At 39.3% G+C, this 27,607-nt stretch overlaps 1 protein-coding gene across 6 annotated transcripts in view; it reads right to left on the bottom strand.

Annotated features, from left to right (window-relative positions):
- Window positions 1-27,607, bottom strand: part of phactr4a (phosphatase and actin regulator 4a) — a 66,513-nt gene that overhangs the window by 14,866 nt on the left and 24,040 nt on the right. For 4 of the 6 annotated variants that reach the window (XM_028460873.1, XM_028460876.1, XM_028460872.1 and 1 more), the window contains 9 exons: window positions 19,909-20,070; window positions 19,753-19,833; window positions 18,280-19,668; window positions 15,486-15,848; window positions 9,824-9,961; window positions 7,792-8,377; window positions 6,132-6,367; window positions 1,011-1,179; window positions 677-732 (listed from right to left, as the gene is read on the bottom strand). In XM_028460873.1, coding sequence (XP_028316674.1) covers window positions 677-732; window positions 1,011-1,179; window positions 6,132-6,367; window positions 7,792-8,377; window positions 9,824-9,961; window positions 15,486-15,848; window positions 18,280-19,668; window positions 19,753-19,833; window positions 19,909-20,070 — 3,180 coding nt within the window. Of the gene's footprint in view, window positions 1-676; window positions 733-1,010; window positions 1,180-6,131; window positions 6,368-7,791; window positions 8,378-9,823; window positions 9,962-14,361; window positions 14,383-15,485; window positions 15,849-18,279; window positions 19,669-19,752; window positions 19,834-19,908; window positions 20,071-27,607 lie in introns of all 6 variants that reach the window. The other 2 variants (XM_028460874.1, XM_028460875.1) reach the window with 2 other exon arrangements.

The following is a 27,607-nucleotide window of genomic DNA, read 5'->3' as shown; positions in this document are numbered from 1 at the left end:
AAAGCATTTACAGTGTGCCTATTGAATTAAGGAACAAACGGTACCCACTTGCCTTTTCCCCTTGCTATTTTTCCACTGAACTTCCATTATTGTCCACCTTATTTTGTCTTTGTATTTTTTGTTGTTTTCTACTGTTTTTAACCTGTTTTCTGTATGGTGAACTTCAAAGGCGCCTTTCAATAAAACGTGTTATTATTATTATTATTATTATTATTAAAAATTTCAGAATTCTTTGAGACAGAAGTGCGTGGGATGTCCTAAAAAAATGGTTGAAATGACATGGAATGACCCAGCTGTCCTCTGTAAACAAATGGAAAGCTCAAGTCTGCTTTTCTCTCTTCTGCTTTAAATTTTTTTGTGTTGCAGCAGTAAAAAAAAAAAAAAAAAACTTCCGAGACCTTTACTGACACAGAATATAAATGACCCACAAACAGTTACTGGCTTAATAATTGCAGTTCTGTGATATTTTGTCAGTCATCAACATCTGAGGGTTTAGTGACCAAGAGAGAGGGATAAAAAAAAGTAGTTTGCTACCCATCACAACTAAGATTGAAACAGGTGAGCAAAAATGACTGATGTATCATCCAGAAAGAAGTAAAGAAATTTAAAATAATGTTTTTGACCTTGAGCTACAGAGAAGTGGATGCAAATGAGTGATGGGGTGAGCGAGCCTCACCTGGAAGAATGTTCCTCTGCTCCAGCTCTACGGCTGTCGGCCTCTGGCTGAGCCGCCTGGATGGGAAAAGGATGACACGCACACATTCAAACTGGTGATGAATTGGGCCTTTATATCGTCAAAGTGAGCACTTGTGTCAGATTAATGTATGATTGAACTGCATCCTCTTGGAGGACTGCATGAAATGTGAAAACTACGTGAGTGCATGAGAACTAATGCAGCTGATTGATTCTGGTCTGTGGGCTCAACTTTTCTGAAAAGTTTTTCTGTATCTTTAAAGTCTTTGAGGTCTCATGTCTACATCGCAGAAGCCAGAGGGTTGTGAGTTACATACCGCGTCAGAGCGGTGCCAATCCTGTTCCTCATGGCCAGCCACTGCTCCCTGTTCTGCCAGCTCATGTTGTCACTCTCCTGGCCCTCGTCCCTCTCCCTCTCCTGCCTCTCCTGCCTCTCCAGTTTCAGGGCCAGTGTGTCCTTCCTCTTCACACGGGTCGCCAGCCCACCTGTGGACACACCATCACATCAGCTAAGATACATACACAACACTCTACATTCAGTGCTCTGCTCTTCCTACACCTACATGGTTAAAATCAAGTGTTTGCACAAATGCTGGCTACACATTTGTGCACATATATTCTAAAGCGAAACAGAAAAAAGACACCAGTGGTTCTCAAACGTTTTTGTGTATTCCTCACTTTGAACTAGAACTAGAGCTAAGCAATATATCCAGCATGAAAAAGGACAAAAAAAGGACAAAAAAAAGGACAAAAAAAAAAAAACAAACCAATGATGTGATTTTGCTCTGAATGTCAAATGAATTTCTGTGAATGCTACCATGTCGGAAATGAACTGAATAAATAAAAATAAAAAAAAAATAAAATCGAGATTGAAGATATATCGTGTTTACTATTTTGGCAATATAAGAAGACAGTCATAAACATCCCCTGCCAAATTGGTTCTCATTATAACTCACAACCTTTTCCTAAATGTCCTAAATCTAACTTAGATGAATAAATATTATCACATCAGAATATAGAAATACTATCTTAAACAGTTTCTAAGAAAATCTGTCCCCTTTGAAGATACCTTGAATAGAGTAAAGAAATACGGAACATGGGCAATAACTCCAGAAAAAATATTTGCGCACTTCTCATTTTCAAACTCCATCAAGGTATTGATACCCTGAAGCCACACACCAAATTTGGTTATCCCATCTTAAACGGTTTCTGAGAAAATCTGTCCACTTTGAAGATGCTTCCAACAGAGTAAAAAAACGGAAGAAGGGCAATAACTCAGGAAAAAATAATGTGTGCTTATCATTTTCGAACTCAATCAAGGTATTGATACCGACACCACACACCAAATTTGGTTGACCTATCTTAATTTGCTTCTGAGAAAATCTGTCCCTTTTAACTCGCACAAACGGAGCTCAAACCTATATGCCCCTTCACACTTTGTGGCGGGGGATAAATAATGTGCACCTTACTCTGCACAGCACAGGCTGCTTATCAGCATTAACACCAACAGACCACATTAGCTTGATGAAAATTACATAAGAAGATGTTAACCTAGAATTCAAGGCAGTTTACGGGGATTTAAATATATTTGTTGGTAGGAGAATACCAACCGAGCACAGTCGCAGAGACTATAGAACTTGATGAGGTGCAAATGATAGCGTTTTGGCTTCTTATCTATAAATCACTATATTGTCTTTGTGGCTTATTGCGCTTAGCAGATGTATTTTTAGGCTTCACACTACATTTAGTTTAGAATAAGGAGCCAACAACAACTTGAAATAAATCAACAAACCACAATTATCTTAAGTGTTAGCAGTGCACAAAGCAAAGAGAAAACAATGGTCACATGTCATCTAATTAATAAACTAAATTAATTAATAATTCAGCCACTTCTCCACTTTTTAAACTTTTATTCCTGAAAAACAAAAAAAAAGCCTTATTTAGTTTAAATAAAGTTAGACATTTCCCATGTCTGCATTTTTCATCATTGTTTAGGTTGACATCATGCAATGACTCTGTTCCACAGAGTAAATAAATGGGGCGCCCCGGCGGCACATACGGAGTAATGGGCCCCATTAATATATTGGTATGTGTCAATGATTCGGTACCACCAACTGTCGTAATAGTTGACTCAAAAATAAATTAGAAAACAACTTTAATGGAAACTGCCAAAATAATGGGGGGTGCCTGGGCCACTAATCGAATTGTGAGGCATAATCGTAACCTACGTTGAATTACCTTTGAAACAATATATCACACAACTCTGTTCCCATAAATTTGGAAATGATCAGAAATGGGTGGTGGGCCCCCAGGCCCCATTTTAAAAAAAGGGCTCCACGCATCTCATCATATTCATTCATAGAGTATTCATACCAAACTGCATCCTGATATAACGAGAACTAACGGAGGAGTAGTCATTTGAGAAATGGGGCCCCCGGGGTCCCCCTGGCACCCCCGTAACACGTACGGGGTAATGGGCCCCATTTATACTGGTATGTGCCAACGAATTGGTACCGCCAACCATCGTAATATTTGACTGGCAAATAAATGAGAAATCGACTTTCGTTTTTTTTCTTCTTTTGGGGCCCCAAATCAAAAATCGGTCTCCGAGCGTCGATGCGTACACATCCATAGATTAACGCTACCAAATTCCAGCCCGATCCGTTCACGAATAATAGAGGGGTAGTGATTTTAACTAGTGTACGTTTTGAGTCCGGCAGCCCGCCCTAATAAGAATAACGGAAATGCTAATTGAAGCCCTATTTAGAGCTGATTTCAGTTCTATGATTAAAAGAGAATCTCAGTCCACTGCGCAGCGGTTTATCATGACTCATCTGTTTTATTTGCCAGCTCTTTAATCGTTGGTGATCAAGTACTTTAGTGCAGTGGTAATAAATTGTGCTTAATGGTTACTCAAAACCCTTAACTACAGTGTGCGTCTTAATACCAATTTATTTCTTGCAACTTTAAAGTGTTTTTTGATGTGACGCTGTAAGTCAGTTTGTGTTTTTGTTTTTCCCTAAAGTTTGTACATGTGTACTGTATTTCACTTCAATTTCAGGTTGTATAGTATGATTTAAAATATCAATCATCTGGTATTAACCTGCTCTCTCCTGGGGATGTTGCCAACACACTATTTTCCTTCTCGACTACACTGATATTTACTGTTATGTAAATTACCAATAAGCTTTTACAAAAATAAGATTTCTGGGCCTCACATATACAGTACCATAAACCAGATAAGTAAACAGAAAAATAGAGAGAGATATACGGGAAATCTAAATACAAAATTTTTATTTCTAAATACGAAGTAGTGGAGTTTTAACTAAGTAATTATACAAACAGCCATTTAATCATTAATAGACTCATGTTAGATTTAACAAGACAAATATACAGTTTGCATGGACTTGGCTGGTCTTATTTTCAGTTTACATTGCCTGATACCTACCCATGCACATAGTACACTCAGTCATCTCACTATACAAAAGCAATAAGTGAGCTTGTGGGCGTGGCTTGTAGTGATCAATTGCTCTGCAGATTGTGCAGTTCATGAACATTGATCATTTAAAAATGTTAATGTTAATGTAGAATGCCATGGACGTTGGGCTGGGCAAGAAATTGATTTAATGAATTTGTAGCTAAAAACGAGTTTGAAAATTTTTGTTTTTTGTTTTTTTCCCCATCACAGTTTTTTTTGGACTTTTTCGCATTCTGTCCTTTTGGGTCACCGTAGCCAGGGATATCCAAATTGCAGTGAGGAACACAAGTTGGAGGAACGCATTGAAGGTGTGCAGCCCTAATGTAGCAACTGTGGATGTTGTTTAATGACATCAGTTATGCTGACGCAGTGAAAAGAGTACAGAAGGAAAAAGAAGAGAGAGAGGTAATGGGAAACATTGTAACAGAAGCAAAACAAACAGTACAGGAGCAGAGAGAGGGAGGGAAAACAACTAACAATGGTGATCAATCAGAGAAAGGAGGATATCAGTGGAACATCACTTTGGATAAGTTAGTCTTATTTATTACATATGTGATCAATTGCACTGACGAGGCCAAACAGAAGACGGAAAAAATTAACATAATCGTGAAAGGGGCAGAGACATTCTTAAATAAGGAGCTGTCATGGGAGGAAGTAAACAACATGTTGAAGAGTGACAGCAAAGATTGTGGAGGGAAAATGTAGAGCCCTGTTGGACTCCTCGAGATTCACTGCATCTCTGTGGTGGATTTACAGGAGTCTAATGTAGGGGGGATTGTTTTATACATTTTAACTCGAGGACAATCACAGCAATAACGTTGCACTTTTGACAACATATCTAATGTATGCAGTAATTTTTAAGGGCATTGGGAAAAAAAAAAAAAAAAAAAAAAAAAAAAAATCAAAAATCATATTGAAACTCGTATTTTTCTTTAAAAAAATCTGAGATATTTCTTTTTGCCAAAATTGCCCAGCCCTACAAACCAACATCCTTACTCTCTACTAGAGTTGTCAAAAGTATTGATACTAATCCCCCACCCCACCCAACCCTCTCTTCACACACACCTCCCCTACTTAATATTGTGATGTCTTGTATAGCACTACCTCAACATATTGCTCCAATTGTAATTTTATTTCATTTTCTTTTTTTTTTGCACTACCTTTGATTACCTGAAACTTGTTATCATAGTTGAAGTTTCTTATTTAACAACTCCTTATTGTGATTTAACCTGTGGTTCTGTTCATTATTTCATGTTGTAGGTTTTTTTTTTTTTGCATTTTTCTTGTTAATAAAAATATTTCTACAAAATTTGGCGGTAATTTTTTTTACCCCAGTTTTATCAGAAACGGTACTGAGTACTGAATATCTTCCTGAGTATCAGTATCAAGTTGAAAATTTTAGTATCGTGACAACCCTGCTCTCTACCAACACAAAGTATTGCTGTAATCCATTTTTCTTTCAATGTAAAGCCATTAGACCAGTGTTTTCAAACTTTATTGCCCCATGTACCCCATAGCCTTTATTTCTTATCCAAAGTACCCCTTAGCTCATGTTATACATTATTTGTGTCTGCATGCTCGTCTTAACTCTTTCCTGTGTCTTGTCCATCATTAATCTTGAAATTAGGCCTTTTTATTTGTTTCTTTCTGATGTTTTGCTCCTTTTTAGAATTTGAACTTCACCTTTTATTGTATTTTAAAGAGTTGTGCCACAAATTATTATTGACGGATGGGAAAAAAAGTCTGTGTGCATGTAAAAAAATGTACATCTATAGCGGTAAAACATTAACTGAAATGTTTGTGTACCTCCTGAGAGGTGTTCAAGTGCCCCTCAGGGTACACGTACCTCAGTTTTAGAACCACTAATTTAATTTCTGTTATTGTTAAGAAGAGGTGATAAATAAATAAATGTGCAATGCAAATTTAAAAACTGCATTTGGATCTAAAAAGTCACTCTTACTTTGAGGAACATCCTCATCATCTTCATCTTCATCATCATCTCTGTACAGTATGGGTCCATCAGAATCAGACTCCTCTTCACTGTCGTCAGGACCTCCAACCTCTGGTATGACGCTCACCCTGGGGTCTCCGGCCAGAGCCCTCCTGCTGCGCGGTTCCAGCTCAGGCTGCCGCGGAGGCCTCTGAGGAACCAGCTTACGCATCTCCTCCTCCATGTCAAAGTCATCGTCCTCTGGCCTACGAACAAGCGTGAAACCATCGGTTAGCTTCAGTGCATTTATTTCCTCTTTGATCATAAAGTGAAAGACCGCACAAGAGGTTTTGTTGACATGCCAACCGAGTACATTATGTTCTGCTGCTCTTAACGTGATAATCAATAGCACATGGCACATTGTTTAGAAATGGTCTTGTTTTGTTCAGTCCCAAACTGTGCGCTGCTAATTTCCAATAAGTGAAAAATAGCAGTGCATGAATGCATAAATGATGGTGGCTCATTTAATTACCAAGTGCCTACAAATTAAATTGTTCCTAATTTATTAACTAACCATTAAACTGATCAGTGAGAGGAAGAAAAAATAACTGTCCAGTTAGACCTGGGGAAAAATATTAAGATATGAGTTTTGGTCCATATCACACAGACCTATTATGGTGTGCGCCAGGGTTGAGGTCAATTAAATTTTTAAATTACAATTGCATCTTCAATTATCTATGTACAATTACAACTCTATTACAATTACGCTGACCAGGATTTTTTTCCAATTGCAATTAAAATTACAATGATTATTTTCCCCCTGAAATCAATGACGATTACGTTCCAATTACTACAGTTCAATTACAATTAATCACAATTACTGAGCCTTTAATAAAAAAGCCAATGAAAGGTAATCTTCCTCTTGTGTTAGCTTCCTGTTAGCGTCTCGTTTGATAAAGTGTCAGTTTAACCCATGTCTTAAATCTTCTGTAAAATGCACTAAAAAATATTATCCATCATCTCATTTGTTTCTCATCTGTCGGTTACCTCTTGTTTGGCTTCCTAATCAATGGAAATATTGGTATTATCTTTTGATGTAGGTGTCACTTTACCCCTAGATTCTAGATTTCAAAGGTGTTTGTTTTTTGTTGTTTTTTTTTTTTTTTTTTTTTTAAATGGTACAATGATTATCAAGAGAATTAATGTAGTGGAGGTAAGCCACAATGTAGCCACAGCTGCCCTGGGGCAGACTGACAGAAGCGTGGCTGCCATTTTGCACCCACAGCCCCTCTGACCACCACCAACATTCATGCACAATTCATACCCATTCATACAAGGCAATGTGGGTAAAGTGCCTTGCCCAAGGACACAGCGACAATGACTTGGATAGAGTTGGATTCAAACCTCCAACCAGTCGGTTATTGGACAACCCACTCTTGGTGGTCGTCCACAGGGTGCTTGGCATAAGGATGGAAATACCCCTGTTGATAAGCATGTAAAGCCTAAACTGTCAATAAACATTGTGTAACTCAACAGATTTTGTAAAGTTAAAAAAAAACAACAACAAAAAAAACAAATAGCTAATTTAATGATGTTTAAAATATAGAACTATTATACAAAACATGAAAGTTAAAACATTTGTAAGATAATAGAATGATATTAAAGTGTTTAACATTGGTAAGGTACTTACAGTCTAAGAGGTTCGATGGTGATGGGCAGAGAGTTTCGTGAGTTCCCACCAATATCAGAGAGGAATTCTGGGGGAGACTCAAAGAGCAGTGAGTGAGCTCTGTGGGGGATGTCCGGGTTGGGCTGAGCAGGGCTAGGGCTGGCCAGGGCTCTCTGTATGAGGACATGCAGGGGGATAGAGGGAGGCTGGCTGGGAGGCTCGGTTGAGGGGCTCGGCGGATCTGCTTGAATGGTGGGCACTGGAACAGCTGATGGGGTGGTGGTAGCAGTGGTCACTGGCGGTGGGTGGAGAAAGTGAACTCTGGGAGGAGATGGAGGTATGTGAGAGGGCGGAGAGAAGCTCGGCTCAGGGAAAGCCTGAGGAGCTGTTATGGCTGTCTGCTCTTCACTGACGTCTGCCTTCAGGGAGGGCAACGGTATGAAGCTAGAGGATTGGTTGTTGGTTGGAGACTCTGGGACCTGACTATGTGGCAGTGAATCTGAAGAGTGGCGTTTGGTGACTGGGGTCATCCTTTTTGGTGGTGTTGGAGGAGAGCGCTTGGTAGGTGCTGGGATAACAATGACTCCACTCGCAGACTGTGAGAGCTCTGTTGATGAAGACAGTTGGAAACAGCAATTAATATGTGCCAGGTGAAGGGTTGAACACACAAACCACACTTCTTCATGCAGGAACAAGCTGTGCAGCGGGTTAGACAGTGAATGCAGGCAGAGCAATTTATCAAAACAAAAGATGTTTAGCTCCTTTGTACTAAACCATGCTGGGGGGGGTTTGGTGGCCTTTATTGACAAATGAGTGACCTGGAATTTGTTTGAGTGCACCCCTGAATAAAGATGTGAAGTTATATATAATTACTGTCATGTCAGGGATCGCAAAACTTTTCTTCTGTTTGGCAAATATCAAGAGGGAACATGTTTTGTTTTTACTTGTCCACAAATTTGGTTTTAAAAGAACAATGGAATGTTCTTTCTTTCTCTTCATGTTTGTAAAACAAACATGAAGAGAAATGTGTTAAAGACTGAAATTAGTTTTAATAGTTAGGATAAGCTACAAATACCATCCCTAGGTTATATTAATAAACATTCTCATTATGAAGCCATCCAGGGTTGGGGTCAAATACATTTTTCAGTTACAATTACGTTTTCAATTACCAATGTTCAATTACAATTCAATTATGACTACAGTGACCACAATTTTTTCCAATTACAATTATTTTTTATCTCCAGAAAGTCAATTACAATTATGTTCTCAATTACAATTCATCACAATTACTGTGCCTGAAATAAATAACCTAATAAAATGTAACCTTCTTCTTGTGTTAGCATCTCTTATAACAAAATCGGCTGTAAAATACACTAAAAACAATTATCTATTATCTATTTTCTTTCCAATCCATTGATTACCTTGTTAGGCTTTCTAGTCAATAAAAATATAAGTTTTTAATATTTTTGGTGTGGGTATCTGAGCCTTTTTTGTGTCAGTAAACCCCTAGATTTCAATTTTTTTAAATAGTAAAATGGGGGGAAAGCTTGATATGATACATATTTTGATAATTGCTAACTACATATGTGTAGAACTGTACATAGAACTGTAACATGGTTCACCAGTTTTGTGTTAAACTACAATTGATAATTTTTATAAAATGTTCATGGCAATTACAATTACAAAGTAATTTATCTAAACTGAATTACAATTTAATTATGATTATGACAGCAACAGATTTTTAATATTACAATTATGCCATAATTGTAAATAATCATCAATTATGCAAACACAATTAGAATTAACCCCAACCCTCAAGCTATGTGAGTGGAGGACAGCACACATATTTAGTGCTTATGTTTTTAGTGAACATGCACTGAATAAACCAAACGTGTGCCTCTCTTACAGTATTCACATTAGTTAAATTAGCTCCAGAGAAAACACATCACATGATGCAGACGTGATGTTAAATGTGAGCTAATCCATGGACGTGCCACAGCAAACAGCAAGCTCTATTAAAGCTGAACGAACATCTGGCACCCCTGCTGGGTACCTGAGTAGTTCTGGTAAAATCTGAAGTGTAGGTTAACTGGCAGAGAAAGGTAGAGTCCAAGCTCATTCTGCCGCTTCCAGCTGGTCCAGTAACAAGGCTGCCTTTGCCTGACTTTGGAACCCCTGTTCAACGAGGAAGCTGGTAGAAATGAGTGGATATGTCAAGGATGAAGCGAGGGTTTACATTCCAAGCAGGGAGATAAATAACAGCAACGAGTGTTCAGATAGAGTTTTCCTTGGCTTTATATTCTCCAGAGGCAGTAACTTAGATCTGTCATCTGACCTTAAACAAGTAGTGGGGGGGGGAAGCTAAAAATAAGAAAAGACTGCTCGTTCACACAAGAGACTTCTGCAGCTTTACAAACAAAACAAAAATAGCTTTACTGTTCTTATATTTATTGACATAGAAACCCATCACGGGATTATATTATACATAACCTCAATTTAGAAATTCTATATCTAAAAAATAACTAAACTCCAAAACCACCTTTATCTGCTGAATACAAATATATTTGGGTATGAAGTAGTGCTGTTGATACAACATTTTAGTCCAAGTATTTCAATTTGACCTAATTTGTAAAATATCAGAGACTGCCCTCTATGGGTTGAAACCCGGCTATTACAAATGATTTTTGCTATTGACTGAAAACAACATCATATGACGTTTTGGGACCATCTTGCATCACAAACAAGCACTATTAGCCCCGCCCCTTTTATAAAAACTAGCACCTGTGGGCTCTACAATCTGTAGTGAGTAGGTTGGATTGAGAAAAGAGTGAATAGAGGGGTATATTGAGTAATGAGTAGCTAGTTAACATAGCATCAATCAATCATTGGAGATTCTATAGTACAGTTTTTGAGTGGTATGACTACTGGATGACCAAGAAAAAAATGTATATATCATCAAATCTGTGCAACATTGTCTTAGCATAACCTGTAACACAAACCGCAATGATATGCATTCATCGTGCTATACCATGATACAATGGATCCCAATTCAGCTCTTAAAAGTAAAAGCAATTAAACAAAGATTTATTTGATGAACAGTTACTTTTGTCAGAGAAAAACCCTTTTAACAACAGCTACCTCCAATAATCTATAAATATTCCAAGTTTGTCCAGCAAAACATGTCACCGATATAATCCATTAGTAAAGCATGTCAATCAATGCCTGAATAGCAAAAGCGAGTTCTTTCACCCTGGCAACACAAGATATGATTGAATCAAAGCTTTGAGTTTAACACTCCTGTGTGGAAGCACAAAGCCAATATTAAAGATATGTGAAAAAGAGAGTCATTATCAGGAAATATTTAACATATTCAGCAAGATTTCAAACAATTTTTTGATGATTATGATGAGGTTTAGGTCAAGGAGTAAAATAAAATTCTCTATGTATCTGTCGTATACAGAGGCGTGATGTTAGATATAACAGGCATTTATCTGGGTAAATACCCTGCAGAGATGAAAAGGGCATTGACAAGCTGCTACATGTAGTCTCTCCTGACACGGGTGGCTTCACAGAGTAGACCTGCACAGCTAGTAACAGAGCAAAATGCCAACAAGATAGGAACACTAAGCTCACAGCCAGGGAGGACACTAAGTTCCCAGTTTCAATAATACAAACATACAACCACAAGTGAAGCCCATTGCTAAAGATACCACGTGTAAAAAAGGTTCAAATTAAAACAAAGAAAGAAAAAACGCATAAAGCCAATCAATCAATACAAACTGGATAAAGCTAACGCTTTTTCATTGAAAGGATGCGTGGGAGCTGATGTGACTATTGGTGACACGAAAAGCAAACCAGAAAGGCACACAAAGACCTTGAACATGCAAACAACAAAGAGTAGAAAATCTCAGTATGCTGGTGCTGAAATTAAACTGCAAGAAGAAGTGTTTTGTGCATATTCATTGATTCTGGGCTGCTCTGCTTGCATCAAAATCTATTTAAAAAGGTTCATGCACAAAACTTTCCATTTAACTTAATTTCATTCTGTAGGCACAGATCAATTGTTATTTAAACGTCTGCATGAATCAGGGATGAACTCTGTCTGTGAACCGTTTTATTTCCTGTTTTTAATTGGTCTTGTTGAAAGGCTACGAGTACAACAATGATGGCCACACATTCAGTGATAATTGGCAGCGTGACCCCAAAACAGACCGCATTGGCTCCTGCCTCTATTGTCACTGGCGTTGGGTCACTGTGAGAAAAACAAAATGAAGCTAGAACTTGTTGGCTGCAGGAAAATCATCGAGTGCTGGGTAAATTCTTCTTGTTTAGCCATCAGTAACAAGCCACAAAGCAGCATTCCATTAAAAAACATAAAATATATTACTAATTATGTTTGTGAGGCTACTGTAAAGTGTAAAACATTACATACCGTATTTTTCGGACAATAAGGCTCACTATCAATGAATGGGTCCGACTGGGTCTATTTTCATACATAAGGCGCATCGGACTATAAGGCGCACCGGTTTGTTATTATTATTATTATTATTAAGGCTCATTAAGCAAAACAAAATAGTCATAAGTCAAACTTTAATCAACTCATTAACAATAATTCTCAACATTGTTCAGGTTTAACACATAAAATATAGAACATTACACTCACTTTTTCAGTTCAGTATGTTGAAGCACAGTACTGGTACATATCACTAACGAGCCGTCTGACTACGGTAGCCCTGAAGCGCTAAGAATCCATCAAGTGGTGCAGCTTCATAGTTTACCAAAGTTGTACTAAAACATTTTGACATATTAATTTCATACATAAGGCACACCTGATAAGGCGCACTGTCGATTTTTGAGAAAATTAAAGGATTTTAAGTGCGCCTTATAGTCTGAAAAATACGGTACTCATGAATTAAATGTAATCAGTGTGGCAATGCAATTTTTCCAAAGGAACGCAACTTTCCCTGAAAAAAAAAAAAACATGAATATGCGGCCGCTTATTGTTATTTTTGGCATTTTAGTGCTTGTAGTTGCTACGGAAGTAGCGGAGGATGTACTATGGGCTTTGCGCCATAGACATGTATATGTAGACGCCGCATCGACTGCTGCCGCCCACTAGAGCTGAGCGTCTTTGTATATTATGTCTACGCTTTCTGCTGATTACAAGTAATCTACGAAGAAGAAATGCCAACGTCACATCCTGTTTTCAACCAGTGCTGGGAGAAAACATTCAATGGAGTTATGTGAGATAGAAACACCTCACATTTGCCAACAAAAATATCGGCTAAGGGCCGTGCAAAATAGTACCCAACGTTGCTTCATAAGAGTGGAGGTAAACTTTTTTTGTTCAAAATGTAATGTTCTAATCGAGCAAAAGTGGAAGTCTTCTATGGACAAACATTTTGCTTCTGCAAAGCACGTCAAGAGAATGCAAGCCAGTGCACAAGCCCATGTGGGAGAACAAACAGGAAGTACATAATATCATTACATACAGTATGTTCGTTAATGCTTTGTATTTTTTTGTTATGCCTAAAGAAATAAGTCATCATGACAGGTTCATGTTATGCACTTTAAGATTCCTTAGTTCATTATTGTTTACTGACTTGCACTTCTGATGATCATTTTGCATGTTTTGCAAAATTGTGTTGGTGTTTGCTTCCCAACAATAAAGCATATTTTTTCTTGAACATGTCTGGTCAAAATGTATTTATAATTGGTAGAAACAATTAACTTCATTGTGAGTAAAGTATGTTTTAGGGCTGAAAAAAAAACCCACAACTTTTTACCACAACTTTCAGAAAAAAGGCCTGTGAACTCAGGCATTTCAGCCCTCAACAATCAAAAAATGCCCGCAAAATCCTGGTGGGACTGATAATCTCACAACTGTCAGGACCACTATCACAATAATCTATTACCAATTGAGCTTCAACTCTCTCCTTCTGAACCAGGATGAAAAATAAATGATTTTATTTCCCCCGAAACACCCGAGAGACAAATTATCAGGTCAAGAAGTATCTTTGGATGGCATGACTCTGGCACCCAATAACACAGAGAAAAAGCCACGGTAGGTATTTTTGTTACCAACTTATCCTTTAACTTCCAGTCCCAGTAACTCATTAAAAAGCCTGCAGTTGATCTAGAATACTAACAGGTACAAGCAGGAGACTGCATTTGTCCAGTATTGGCCTCTCATCATTGGCTTCCTGTAAAATCTAGAATAGTATTTAAAGTTCTTCTGTTGGCATACAAAGCTCATAATGATCAAGCTCCAGTATATCTTGAAGACCTGTTAGTAGGGGCGTGCGATTTGGTGATCTTAGATCGTAAAGAATTAGAATGTGTCGACTATATGCCAAAGCACGAAAATCGTAGAACCGACTGTAGTGCGTATTCTATCCCCTGCAGTGCTGAGTCTGTGCTATATATCTGTGCGCTCATGCACAGATGCATCCAAAGTTTTTTTTCTCTGCCAAGTCACACCAATTGCAAGTCTGCTTCATGCCAGCATTATGGACACAACAATGATCCAATCAGAGCTCAATCACTCCCAGTGCAGATTAGAAAACATGCAGTGTGATGAGCTGCTCTTACTTTCTCTGTGATACTTGCTGCCTGTCAGAGGCACAAAGCAGATGTCAAGTTGTCCTCTGTAAAAGTCCCTCAGTCATGAGTTTTGAAAGCATGACAGACGTTTGAGGAAATGCACAAACTTGCTGTGTTTGAAGTTGTGCCTCAAGCTACAGAGCTTGTTTACACACCTCTCATGTGGTCTCTCCTGCGACTGTCTTAAAAGGGCCACGTAAATTGTGGTCCAAATCACCTAGGTCTGATATAAGCAGTAACATTTTATCTTGGTTAGGCTATAATACCTATCCAAACTATGGAAAACTGGAGGTTCAAAAGTAGTTCTTAAAGTAGGATTTTATTAACATGAATGTGCTACCTCAAAAACAAATTGAAGTCACTGTAGTGCCAATGCCAAACATACTTATTTGAAAAAGAGTATAATTAGAAGCAGCTGAGTTATTTCATTCCTCCCCACTCCTGATATGTCTGGGGTGGGTGTGAGGATACGGGACCACATCTCGATGGGATGTGATCACATTGACCACTTCTTAGGCCCAACACTGATACCCTAACCAGAACCCCAAAGGAAATTCTCCATCTCATTGTTTAGATCCACTTTAGATTATTCCTTGAATATTTTCATTATATGGCAGACCATAATAGATGAAATAGGGATTCAAACTAATTAAATGTTGATGCTGCAACATGTTTTCTCTCTGCAGTCTATGCTGTGCTTCGTGGTTTGACCTCATAGAACTCATGTATTTTTTCTCCACTATCCTGTTCTGTTCTCCTGTTCCTGTCCACTAACCTTAACCAGTCCTGCAGACGGCTGCCAACTCTTGTTCTGCTCAAGGTGTCTTCCAATTAAATGGGAGTGTTTCCTCTCCATCAACAATGACGCTTGCTTATGTGGAAAGGGTTTTCTCATTAAAAAATAACTTACATTTTAAGATGAGTGCGTTGAGACAACTGGTTGTATCTGACATTAAAATGAGTAAAGTTGAAATCAAGTAAATCAAATGCCGAGGATATTCTTCAAAAAAGAAGTCGTTTATAATTATAATTGATATGCAACACATTAATCATCAGCAGTCATAGAAAGAATGATTCTGCTGTTGTGGCATACCTACTTTGGTTCAACTTACCAAACATTGCTGGACTGCTATTTCGGTTGATGGGTTTAGGTGGAGGAACAGGGGGCTGCTTGGCATGGGGAGGGACGGGAGGAGGATGGTCAGAGTCACCCAACAGGGACGTTCGAGACTGGTCATCTACGATCAAGGAAACTGTCCTTGGTGGCTTGGCGATGGGTGGGACAGCAGAGGAGGATGAGGAGGAAGAGGACGAGGAAGCAGAGGAAGAGGAGGAGGAGGAGGGTGGAATTCTGTCAGAAGAACTCATGAGGAATTTTGGAGGGAGCAAAGCTTGCTTTTGGTGGGGTGGGGGTGGATCCGGCTGCGAGTCTTGAGTTGAACGAGGGTTAGGGACAAAACGGATGCCGGCGGACTCTACAGATTGGGTACACAGACACAAACAAAGGGGAAAAGTCACAACAAGGCTTCTAATGCTACATGCTGGAAAGCAGTGGTAAAACACAAACAGAGGGAAGGGAAACTTGAGGGGAACCTCATTAGCACAGAGAGCACAGGTCTCAGCTCTCTGTGTGGTATATAGACATAGCTCTACATTGACTAGTTTTAAAGTAAAGTATATAGGAGCACAAATAAATATTAATTCATAGACACAAACAAATGGACAGCACATCACCCATTGTTGGTTTACTTTTAGATTCCTCAAAAAAGTATAATGGACAAATGGTTTCTACACGAAAGATAATGAACCGCATCACTAATCTAGAAGCCAAACCTTTCCTGTTCCTCTATCAGACTTCTCTCTTGGTCCACTGTGTTCCTCTCAATTTCTTTCAAATTAAAACTCAGTGGACTTCATCCTTCTTTCCATACTAGTTTCATGTTGTCCCTTTTCGTGCAACACTTGCACGTTATTACTGAGAACTACTGTAGTTAATGCGTTGCAGCCATAGAATTGTGGGATTTCACTATTGTGTGTCTGCAGGAACTAATATTTTAATGTTTTTATTAGTGTTTTCCTGAAATTTTGGCTAATTATAAAAAAAAGATTTAATAAAAAGATTGACTGGACTGGATGAGTACTGGTCCATGGACCATTTTACAGCAAGCCCTGCAATTGCCAACCCCCCGGTACATGTATAAAATATAACCGATATGGAAGTGCATTTCCCTCCGACACTTGGCAGGTGCATTGAGGAGGTGAGGAGCACACACCACCTCCCATGTCCACTAACCCCCACCCGTCTACAGACAGAAAGGTTTGGTATGAAGGAGAATGTGTATGGTAGCGTGTGTTCCTTTGCTCTTGGCTCAGACCCTCCCTTCAGTTTGTGGTAAAAGTGGTCTGTGGTTAGGCTGGCCACCTTCTAAAAATATTAAAAAGGGTCACGGGTGTTTTGAGCGGCACTGCTGTGTGACGTTTGTCGCTAGGCAACTGTGACAGAATGACATGTTGGCAGCCAGTGCAGACATACAGAGGATCAGAGCGAACGGTCCTAATAGTGATGCCAACTTGACGACTTTCCCACTAAATCTGGCAACTTTCCAAATCCTCCAGGCAACTTTTTTTTCTCAAACGCGACTATTGTTAGTAGAAAGTTTTCTGATGTTTTAGAGAAATGTTGCGCATGCATCATGACTGTTCCCTGTCTTATAATGAGCATCTGTGTAAAATTGAAATTTAAAAAAAAAGAACCGCGACTTGGTTCCCATCGTTCATGAAAAGCTGGTCAACAGATTTGGCTTGTATGTAAAAGTCACAACCCTTCAAGAAAGTCTTTTGATCAAATTTGAAACAAAATTTAAATAAACTTAAAGAAAACAAACCAATAGTCAACAAAAGAAAATTAATTTGTAGTTCTTATGTTTAAAGGGTTTCAAACTCATTTTTTACCTCTCCCACAGCATTATTCCTCTCTCTGATGGCATCTACAATCAAGTGTGCTAATAAGGCAAAGATGTCACTTAGCAACTTTAAATTGCTACTTTCCTCACTGAGGATTTGGCAACACTGGATCCTACGTATCTCGCCAAAACAAATTTGGGGGCCTGAATATTTCCTCTTTTTTTGTTCATTATTTAGTGTTAGACAGTTGTTGTGAGATTGTTTGAAATGCGGAAAAAATAATAGCGTCCCTTGTTCCTTCTTTATTTGGCATTTTATATATTTTATTGGACAGGAGCCAACCCTGTTTGTGGCACAAAAGGCTGGGGAGCACTGCTTTGGTTCACAGCTATGTTTCAGGTTTTACAGTTTCAGCTTCATAACTAGTGTTAGATTTTATGTTCCAATACCCAGCACCTAGCATCATTAACACAATTTGTTGGGTTTTTCTTTTTCTCTTAAGAATTTCATATTTTGATAGCACTTTGAGATGATTGTTGTAATTTGCGCTATATAAATAAAGTTGAATTGAAGTAAATTAAATAACACACTGTATGCTTTCAGAGTAAACTGTCTGCAGGTAAATAAAAGACTCCTATTAATAGCAATTTCACAAGCAATTCTACAAGCCGATATGACAAAGACCATGAAGGATCAGATCTAAAGTTTGATATCATGCAGGCCTCCTTCCAAAAGGTTCTGAACTGCACTCCAAAACCAAATGAGGTATCACTATTACAAAGTGACTTTTGACGAGCTGAATCCACAGGCCCAAAGTGTAGCAACGTAGTAGTTCAGTGAAGTCACTGTCCTAATGTTTAGAGGAAGCTACAAGGAAATTTCATTTTATTCAACATTCAGTGTGAAATGCAGCACTGATACTAATTTATGCTGACTTCTAAAGGAACAATAGAGGTGATTCCACACACTGATAAATAACACAAAGGTGGAGCCAGCAAATACCTGATCGTTCTCTGTATGGCATCTCGGTAGGGGTGGCATATCTGGGTAACGTACTACTTCTTTCAGACTCTGAGGCTGGCCGAGTCTTTTTGTTATCCTCTGAGGAACTCTTCTGTAGAAGAGGTCGAAGATCCATCTCGGAGTGAGGCCTGACCACAGAGCGCAATTCATCCATGAACTGCTGAGTCCCAGAGCGTTTCTCCCCTTCATCACGACGATCCCTGTCGTTTCTCTTGGTCCATTCTTCCCACTTTTCCCGGTCTCTGTCATCCTTCCTGTCTTTTTCCTCTCTAGCATCTTTCCTCTCCCTTTCTTCTCTTATTCTGTCGTCTCGAGACTCTCTTCTTTCTCTTTCAACCCGCCACTCTCTATCATCTCTTTTGTCTTTATCTTCAAATCTGTCTCTATTTTCTCTCTGATCCCTATCTTCGCGATCTCTCCTCTCCTTCTCTTCCTGATCTTTCATCTCTCGTTCTTCGTGAATTTTCATCTCTCTTTCTTCCCGATCTCTTCTCTCCCTCTCTTCACGATCTCTCCTTTCCCTCTCTTCTCGGTCTCTCTTTTCTTTCTCTTCCCCATCTCTTCTTTCCTTCTCTTCGCGATCAATTCTCTCCTTCTCATCGCGATCTCTCCTTTCCTTCTCATCTCGATCTCTTTTCTCCCTCTCGTCGCGATCTCTCCTCTCCCTCTCGTCGCGATCTCTCCTCTCTCTCTCATCTCTATCTCTTCTTTCTCTCTCGTCTCGATCCCTCCTCTCTCTCTCATCACGATCTTTCCTCTCCCTCTCATCGCGATCTCTCATATCTCTCTCTTTGCGATCTCTTCTCGTGTTCTCTTCAAGATCTCTTTTCTCCCTGTTGTCGCGATCCCTCCAGTCCTTATTTTCTCTTTCTGGTCTGTTATCTTTCTTATCTCTGTCATCTCTCCATTCTCGCCGTTCTCTGTCGTCCCTGCGATCCATGCCCCCATCTCTTTCCCTTTCCTCTCGCCAATCCCTTCTTTCTGGTTCTTCCCTGTCCTTTCTACCTCTATGTTCTCTGTCGTCTCTCACATCCTTCTTCTCTTCTCTGCGGTACCGGTCGTCTTGTGGAGGCCCTCGAGGTAAAGACCCTCTTTTATCAATGTCTGATGGGATACGACTTCGCCTGTCAACATCCAAAGCGAGTCGTGCATGAGAGTCCACGTCTAAGGGTTCCCGGTTAAGAGAAGAGTCGGATGGTACCCTGCTACGACGCTCATCTAATGAGGGTGGCTTGAGGGCATTCCCTTTGAAGTCAGACTCCCCACGAGACACTCGCACTCCGCCTTCAGAGACCTTGTCCACATCCATTGGCACCGGGTGACCATTTTTTACTGGTTGAGCTTTGGAGTGGTTTATGTCATTGTTTTCTGTTGGTAAGCAATTATTCATGATCAACAAACTGTGGCTGAATGGCGACCTGCAGAAATAAGAACAGAAAGTAGAGAACTCACCAGTGTCTGGAATGTCTTTTAGAACTCCTCTGGCGATTAACTCTTGGCGGCTTTTTCTGACTGAAATTTTCCTTTCCAAGGCTGTAAAATAGGAGAGAAACAACAGCTAAATTGAATGCCAAAAGACAAGAGCAGAAAAAGCTGCATTGGGTTTACCTATAGATGTCTCAGTAAACTTCTCACTGGTCTTCTTCTTCCTCCACTTCCAAGGCTTGAAAATAAGTCCCATTTTGGAGAACTTTCCTTTCCGTTTAGTCGGAGGTGAGGAACTACCCTCTTCACCGCCTGCTGTGCTTTGCTGTAGGTCCACCTCATCTTCTGTAAGAATACCAGAGGATAAATGTATATGTCTGATTGATAAAATCAACATAATCTGAAGTTGAACTGTCAAACGAAATCAATCCAAAACTAAAAAATAATGGTGAGGAGTAAGACTGAATCGTTGTTCTACATTCTATAATCACCATTTCACATCATGAACAAACAGCCAAAGCAGGACAGTTGAGGATCTACACACTTCCTGCCAGACGCACTCATAAAAGGACAACTTTTTTCCTAAAGTCACTATGAATGAATGTGATTTTTGCCAGAGTAGTGATTAATATACAACCATGTCACACTCACTGGTTCTACTAATATAACAGTTGAAATCTATTGAAATGTTAGTGAAACCCAACATTTTCTCAATTACTGAGATCAAAGAAGTCCTGCAGCAAAGTATAGACCAAAGGGGGTCGATCTTCAAACATACAGTGGTAAAAACGTAACAAACACAAATAAAGTCTTCTAATCGACTGCAAAAAAGGTATTTTAGTTTTCAGTGTCTCCTCTAGGTTTTCAGCATTGACAGGGCAGCAAGAATTGTCATTTTGGAATTGAAACTGAGCGGGCAATAACCTACACAGATTGTTATGCATATTCATTAGTGATATATGGTTCACTTTGCCGAACAAAATCTCAACTTGCCCTGTGGCAGGTAGGTTGGAGGCCCTACATAACAAGTCAACTTTGAAAGTGTAGAGCCCTGTGGCTTATTCTCACAGTTCTCAAGGTACTTGTTGATATCCTGACACATTCAGTGAATCACTCTGAGGCAAACACTGTGTATAGTTTCACATGTACAAGGTGCCTTAACATGCTGCAGTGCCTTGACATATTAGATTCGGCACAGCCACACCACACACTGATGGATTTAACAGCCCGCTCATGCACGGGATTGTTTAGAAATCGCTGGAGCAATCGCTCCATCGCCATATCAGACTTCCCACATCCATATTCTTAACATGAATAGTTAAACATCCTGGAAAGACGCATCCTCCATAATTACTTTTGTTTTAAAAAAACCTCATCCACAACACAGAATAATGTGCAACTAATGAACTCCCATTGCTTGCCAACAGTATGCATCAGCCCATTACAAATGACATAGTGCAGCGTGTACATCACTACAGCCTTCTGGTTAAGTTGGAAATGGCCGCCTTTGCTGTCTGGCAACGCGTGTGAAAATGTGTTTTATGAAGCCAATGCATGCTTATAGGTGTAGATTGGCACAGAATATGCATAACAAAAGTAATAAATATATAATCATGTTCTTATCAATAACTTAAAAGAAAGTGTTTTTGGGGGGGGGGACTTTAACTGTGCCAGGGCTCATTTCCCCCTGACATGCAACTGGACCCTGGCATGGATCTAAGAAGCAGACTCTACTCTGGATTATAGTTGCACGATACCCAAGATACCAAATTGAAATGGTTCCTACTATACCAGAAATTCTACACTATGGAACTACCGGTGCCAGTTTCTGGTACATAGCGGCTGCCTCTACTCTCCTCCCGGCTTCTCATTGCACAGTCTAAGCTCACTGCATGCTCCTCACTTGAAAACATACTAACATGGAAACCAAACTCTACAGCTGCTGAATGATTGGCTGTTTGCCTGTTACTGGTGAGGTACGGAGATATGAAGATGAGGCTGTTTCCGCACGCTGGGTCCGCACGTTTGTTAGCTGATTGGCTGTTCATGTTTACTACACCGGCATGAAAGAACTGAAGACAGCTTCGCTTCGACAGAAATGCGCTTCAAAACCAACAAGCTAAAGTTCTGTCAAGCCTGGACGTGTGCACGACTTACAGTCACAAACACAAGACAACATATGGCAGAAGCACCGGGCCCGAGCGGCGAGTCTGCCGGGGCAGCGTGGTCGTTATCAGTGGCATCACTAATTTTGCTCAAAAACCCAAACTCCAACAATCCCATTTGGAACTATTTTAATTTTAAACGAAGCAGAGATGGTAAACCAATAGGAGATCCACTCTGCAGGCGCTGTCTCCAAGCTATAGGAGCCAAAGGAGGGAACACTTTTCCCGCACGGACTCAGAGCGATCTTTTTTTTTTTTATTCAATTTTATTTTTTAATTTACAGAGATATTTACAACGTACAAACAATATTCACAAATTATATACATACCAAGGTGGGATCAAATCCAATCTCATAAAACACCAGTGACATCACCCAGAAAATGCATACAAATATAGTTTTCTCAGGGAATCAGTTCCTGTTTATTGTATTTTATCCTCTATGGTTTATTATGTTGGAGAAGAAGCATTATTGTCAAATAGTTTTTTTTTGAAGACAGTGGATTTGCTATCCTAAGTTGATTATTTATATTAATTAAATGTAAATTGATGTGCAAAGGAAACTGAATGATGCAGTCAACATGGGACTGAACTACATCCTGCATCACCTCGACTCCCCAGGGACCTACGCTAGGATCCTGTTTGTGGATTTCATCTCTGCATTCAACACCATCATCCCGGACATCCTTGACCAGAAACGCCAACAGCTCACAGTGCCGGCCTCCACCTGTCAGTGGATCACCAACTTCCTGACTGACAGGAAGCAGCAAGTATCAATCAATCAATCTTTATTTGTATAGCGCCAAATCATAACCAATGGTATCTCAAGGCACTTTACAGTAGAGCAGTCTTAAGGACGGACTCTTCATTTTATGGATACACACATATGCATATATACGTATATACACATACATATGTATCCCACACCCAACATGAATTCATCATGGCGGCAAGGAAAAAAGTAAGGCTGGGAAGCATCACTTCCAGCACCACGTCACTCAGCACTGGAAGTGTTCTCTCCCAACTTCTATTCTCCCTCTACACTAATGACTGCACCTCAGGGGACCCCTCTATGAAACTCCTGAAGTTTGCAGATGACACCACCGTCAACGGTCTCATCCGGGATGGGGACGAGTCTGCCTTCAGACAGGAGGAGGAATAGCTGGCTTTCTGGTGCATTCAGAACCATCTGGAACTGAACCCGCTCAAGACTGTGGAGAGAACAGTGGACTTCAGGAGAAATCCCCCCACTCCCCCCCTTACCATTCTGAATAGCAAAGTAGCTACCATGGACTCTTTCAGGTTTCTGGGATTCACAATCTCACAGGACCTGAAGTAGACCTCCCACATAGACACAACCAGAAAAAAGGCACAGCAGAGGATGTACTTCCTGCGTGAGCTGAGGAAGTTCAACCTGCCTCAGGAGCTGCTGATAATGTTCTACACCTCCATCATTCAGTCTGTTCTGTGCACCTCCATCACTGTCTGGTTTTGATCTGCAACCAAACTAGACAGACACAGACTACAACGGATAATCAGGACTGCAGAAAAGATCATTGGTGTCGATCTGCCCTCCATCCAAGACATATACCTGTCCAGGGTCAGGAAACTGGCAGGTAGCATCACTGCAGACCCCTCACACCCTGCACACAATCTGTTTAAACTCCTCCCCTCCGGCAGACGCTACAGATCACTGTACGCCAAAACAACCCGCCATAAAATCAGTTTCTTCCCCCAGGCTGTCACTCTGATCAACACTAAACAGTCAGAGTGTCAGACCTGGTTCTGTGAAATAACCCTGGAACTAAACATAACAACCCTGGATCAATCTGTCACTGAGAATGTTCGTGTACATTCTATTTAATTTAAATGTTCACCTGCACTACTGTACTATTATCTTATTATATTTTATATTATTATTATTATTATTATTATCTTATCTTGTTATTGTTATTTTATTTAGTTTTGCACACATTAGTCTAACTACTGTTTATATTTCTTTTTTTTTCTCTAGTTGATTGTTATTATTTAGTGTTTACACTATTAAAGAGAGCACAGTTCACCAAGTGAAATTCCTCGTGTGTATAACATACATTACTTGGTCAATAAAGTTGATTCTGATTCTGATTATTTTTCAAATTTTAACCATATAAATTCTAACTTAATTTACTAGTTTTTTATTGCTTATGTGATTTTGTTCATGTACTCTTATCATGCACCAAACAACACTATAAGTATTTCATAGGTATTTCTAACTTGTACAAATACATTGCAGTTCATAAAAAAATAAAAATAAAAAAAAATAAATAAATAATAATAATAATAATAATAATAATAATAATAAAAGGCTTCAGTACCGCGATATTACCCAGAACCGTGATACTTTGTCTGGTATAGTATCGTGGTTACTCATTTTGGTATCGTGACAACTCTACTCCGGATGCATAAACATAATTCGGTTTTTTTAAATGCCCCATTTACCGACAGAGCAAGGAGGAGGAGCAGGCGTATGTAGATAATTGTACAATGTCAATGGAATAACAAGATTTGTAAGTTTGTTGCAAATAAATATCAAAGGTTTGTATGCAAGTTGTGATCTGAGTTACAAGCTTAAGAACTTGCTAGTGAAGTTGATACTGATTGTTACAGCAAAACAAAACAAGTACAATCTCAAAAGTTAAAGACGAGTTTAAGTTTGCTCTGCCACAAGGAGGTGACCTCCAACCATACTACTTTGCGGGTAAACAGACATGGCACTGGCAGGACATTGTTGTTGGCGGCATTGAGCAACAAATTTGGTTTTGTTTCCCTCAGCTGAACCTCTCAGGATCCAGTGGCTGGATTTTAACTTGGTTGTTTAACAAATGACAAATGTTTGTAAGTGTGTGCCCGGGATTTCATGAAGGACTGCTAGGCCCATACAAAGCTAGCTTAGCTTAAAAACTCCGGATGAAGCATGATATGGTACCAACACTTCATGACTCAAGCACAAACGTGGAAGATGCAAGTCCATATTTGTTTTGTTTTTTTACTGCATTAACCAAACTAGCGTGTGAGCTGCTTGCTGTTGAAATGTCCATGAAACGTTAGCATGGAAGCTAACGCTACTTTGTTACTGCTGCTAAAGTTGTGTCCATCAACACACAAGACTAAACTATATCAGGAGACATTCAACATAAGATGTGTGAATGCTGACTTGGTACCGCTAACAAAAACTACCTTGTCTCTCAGAGCAGGGCGTGGCCAGACAAAGCTCATTTGCATACCCAGAAGTACAATTGGAAACGGCGTGTTCTGAACAGCTGATCCCTCTTTTCATTAGGGGCCAGAATCTTTTTGTTGGAAGTTGTAAAAACTGCTTAGGCCGTTACAATGTAAAAAATGTGAAAAGTCACGGAAGAAAAGAAGGACTCCATGTTTTTTCAACATCAGTTTAAACGGAGCGTAAACTACAGATAATTTTACTGATAAACATTTGAGAGACAGCATTTTAAGTGCACTTTATTCAGATTTGTAACTATGGCGGGCATCTCAATAAATCACTCTAACTACTACTCTCATGCTTAATGGATCAGTCTGAGAGTAATCTAACCACAGTGACAAATTACCATTAAATAAATGCATTTTCACATCAGAGATCTAGTAAGACTGAAAAAGTAATCCCCCAACACACGCGCACACGCACACGCACGCGCACACGCACACACACACACAAGACCGTCGTGAGACAGGTTAGTTTTACCCTACTGATGATGTGTTGTTGCAAAAAAAAAAAAAACAACACACACACGCACACATGTAATTTGTAATAAAGATACAAAGTGACCAAAACTTGAATGGTCTGATGTAGAAAGGATAAGCCTTCTCCTTATGACATATAAAACGAATAGAAAACAAAATGAGAGTAATAGACATGATAAACCAAGGACAGGTCACCAGTCCGTATATTACAAAGCTCTGATTATCTTGTGTTTTAGAATTTGAAAATTAGATTTATCCAATCTAAATAAAATGTGTCTTTTGATATGTGGTGAAACAGGGCATTCAGATCAAGGGTGTGTAGCTGAGAACTTGAAGCATAGCATAGTCTTTCTGAGGACAAAAGAGGTCCAACATGGTACCAGCAAAGTGTATTCAACAAAATGACTCATAAAGGTTTAACAAAATAAAAGTTCACAAATCAGTAAATACATTAGCAAAAATTAAATCTAAGGTATTATATATTTATACTACAAGAAAATTGTGAGTCATGTATAGATATTGACCATTACACATCTCTGCATACGTTGCGGTGTTGTGTTGTGTACGAGAATCTAACTTCAGCTGTTTATTTCATAAAAATGTTGTTTTAATTTTGAATTAAACTCAAATATAATTTAAATAATTTGCACCTCTGCTATAAATGCTTAATGGCATGCCATACTTGGCTTGAGGGATTAAAGAAATGACCCAAAATATTCCAAACATTCAAGTAAAATTTGACCAGTGTGTATCCCACAATTGGTGTAAAGTGAGGCCAGTGATGCATGTGTGAAATCCCATGCATGAAATGTGACCTTGCAGGAGTCAGTGAACTATAATCAGATCACCACATGCAGTTATTCATGACACCCAGCACCTGGGCACCAGTGGCCATATGAGGGGCAGTTAGACCACGTTTGACCATGAAGCTTTGATGTTGCAAAAGCTAAATGTGATGTGTAACCCTGTGTGGTGGTCAGTACTTTCAGAAGAATGGACTGAGTTGAGATGAAAGACATTCCTGGGGAGAAGTGAAACAAAACAATGACACAGAATTGCCTTTACTAATGAGGTCCTACTTGAAAATTCATATTATAATCAACGACCTAATCGTAGAAACAGCAGCTTCTCAAACCCTGAGAACAAACAAAAGCCTGGCAACCTGTAGACACTGGATACAAAATAAATCCAGCAGAGAGCTACTATGTAATACCCAAGAGCAAGTCCTCTGGTGATTGGCTTTATGAAGATAATGGTGTTGCAAAATGACTAGTTACATAGACATTTAACCTCACAGCAGGCATGATTCAAACTATTATTTACACACAAGTGATTGTAACTACACCATATACTCAATAACAAGTGGGTGACTAACTAATTCTGTCATCACTTTAAAGGTATAGAGGATGATTTTCCTGATGTTTAGAAAAGAAACGGCCACTGCACATGCGGGACACTACCTGCTTCCAAGAGGGAACGCCTGCGTGTGCGAGAGAGCAAGCACAAGCCCAATTTTCCTCGTGCACAGCTCTGTTTACAAGTTGGAGTTGGCATCACTCATACAAGCAGCTGGTTCAGCTTACCTTGCATTTTTACCACTATGTCAGACTCGCCACCGGTAAGTGAAAATCCATTTTCAAAGGACCCGATGCGCACTGGGCACGGACATGAGCGACGACCTTCCATAAACATATCGTCAGAATGATTGACAATTAGGAGGACCAATAGTTAAGATGATCCACCCGGAAGTTGAAGCCAAAACAACATCGTCCACAAGACCTTTAATAATTATCTAGCCAACAATCATATTCACTTTGTTTCACTTTATTTTTTCAAGTTGTATCACCGTTTTGAAAAAAAAAAAATCAAGATTTGAATATTGGCCCATATCATCCAGCTCTTTCTGGAGTGGTTCTTGATAAGGTTTAAAACAAAGTCACTTTTAAACCATTAAAACTAATTTTTCATTTAATCAATC

This window comes from Gouania willdenowi, chromosome 11, assembly GCF_900634775.1.
Source record: "Gouania willdenowi chromosome 11, fGouWil2.1, whole genome shotgun sequence".
Lineage (NCBI taxonomy): Eukaryota > Metazoa > Chordata > Actinopteri > Blenniiformes > Gobiesocidae > Gouania > Gouania willdenowi.
The sequence above is the reverse complement of the archived record's forward strand: the minus strand, read 5'-3'. Positions and strand labels throughout refer to the sequence as shown.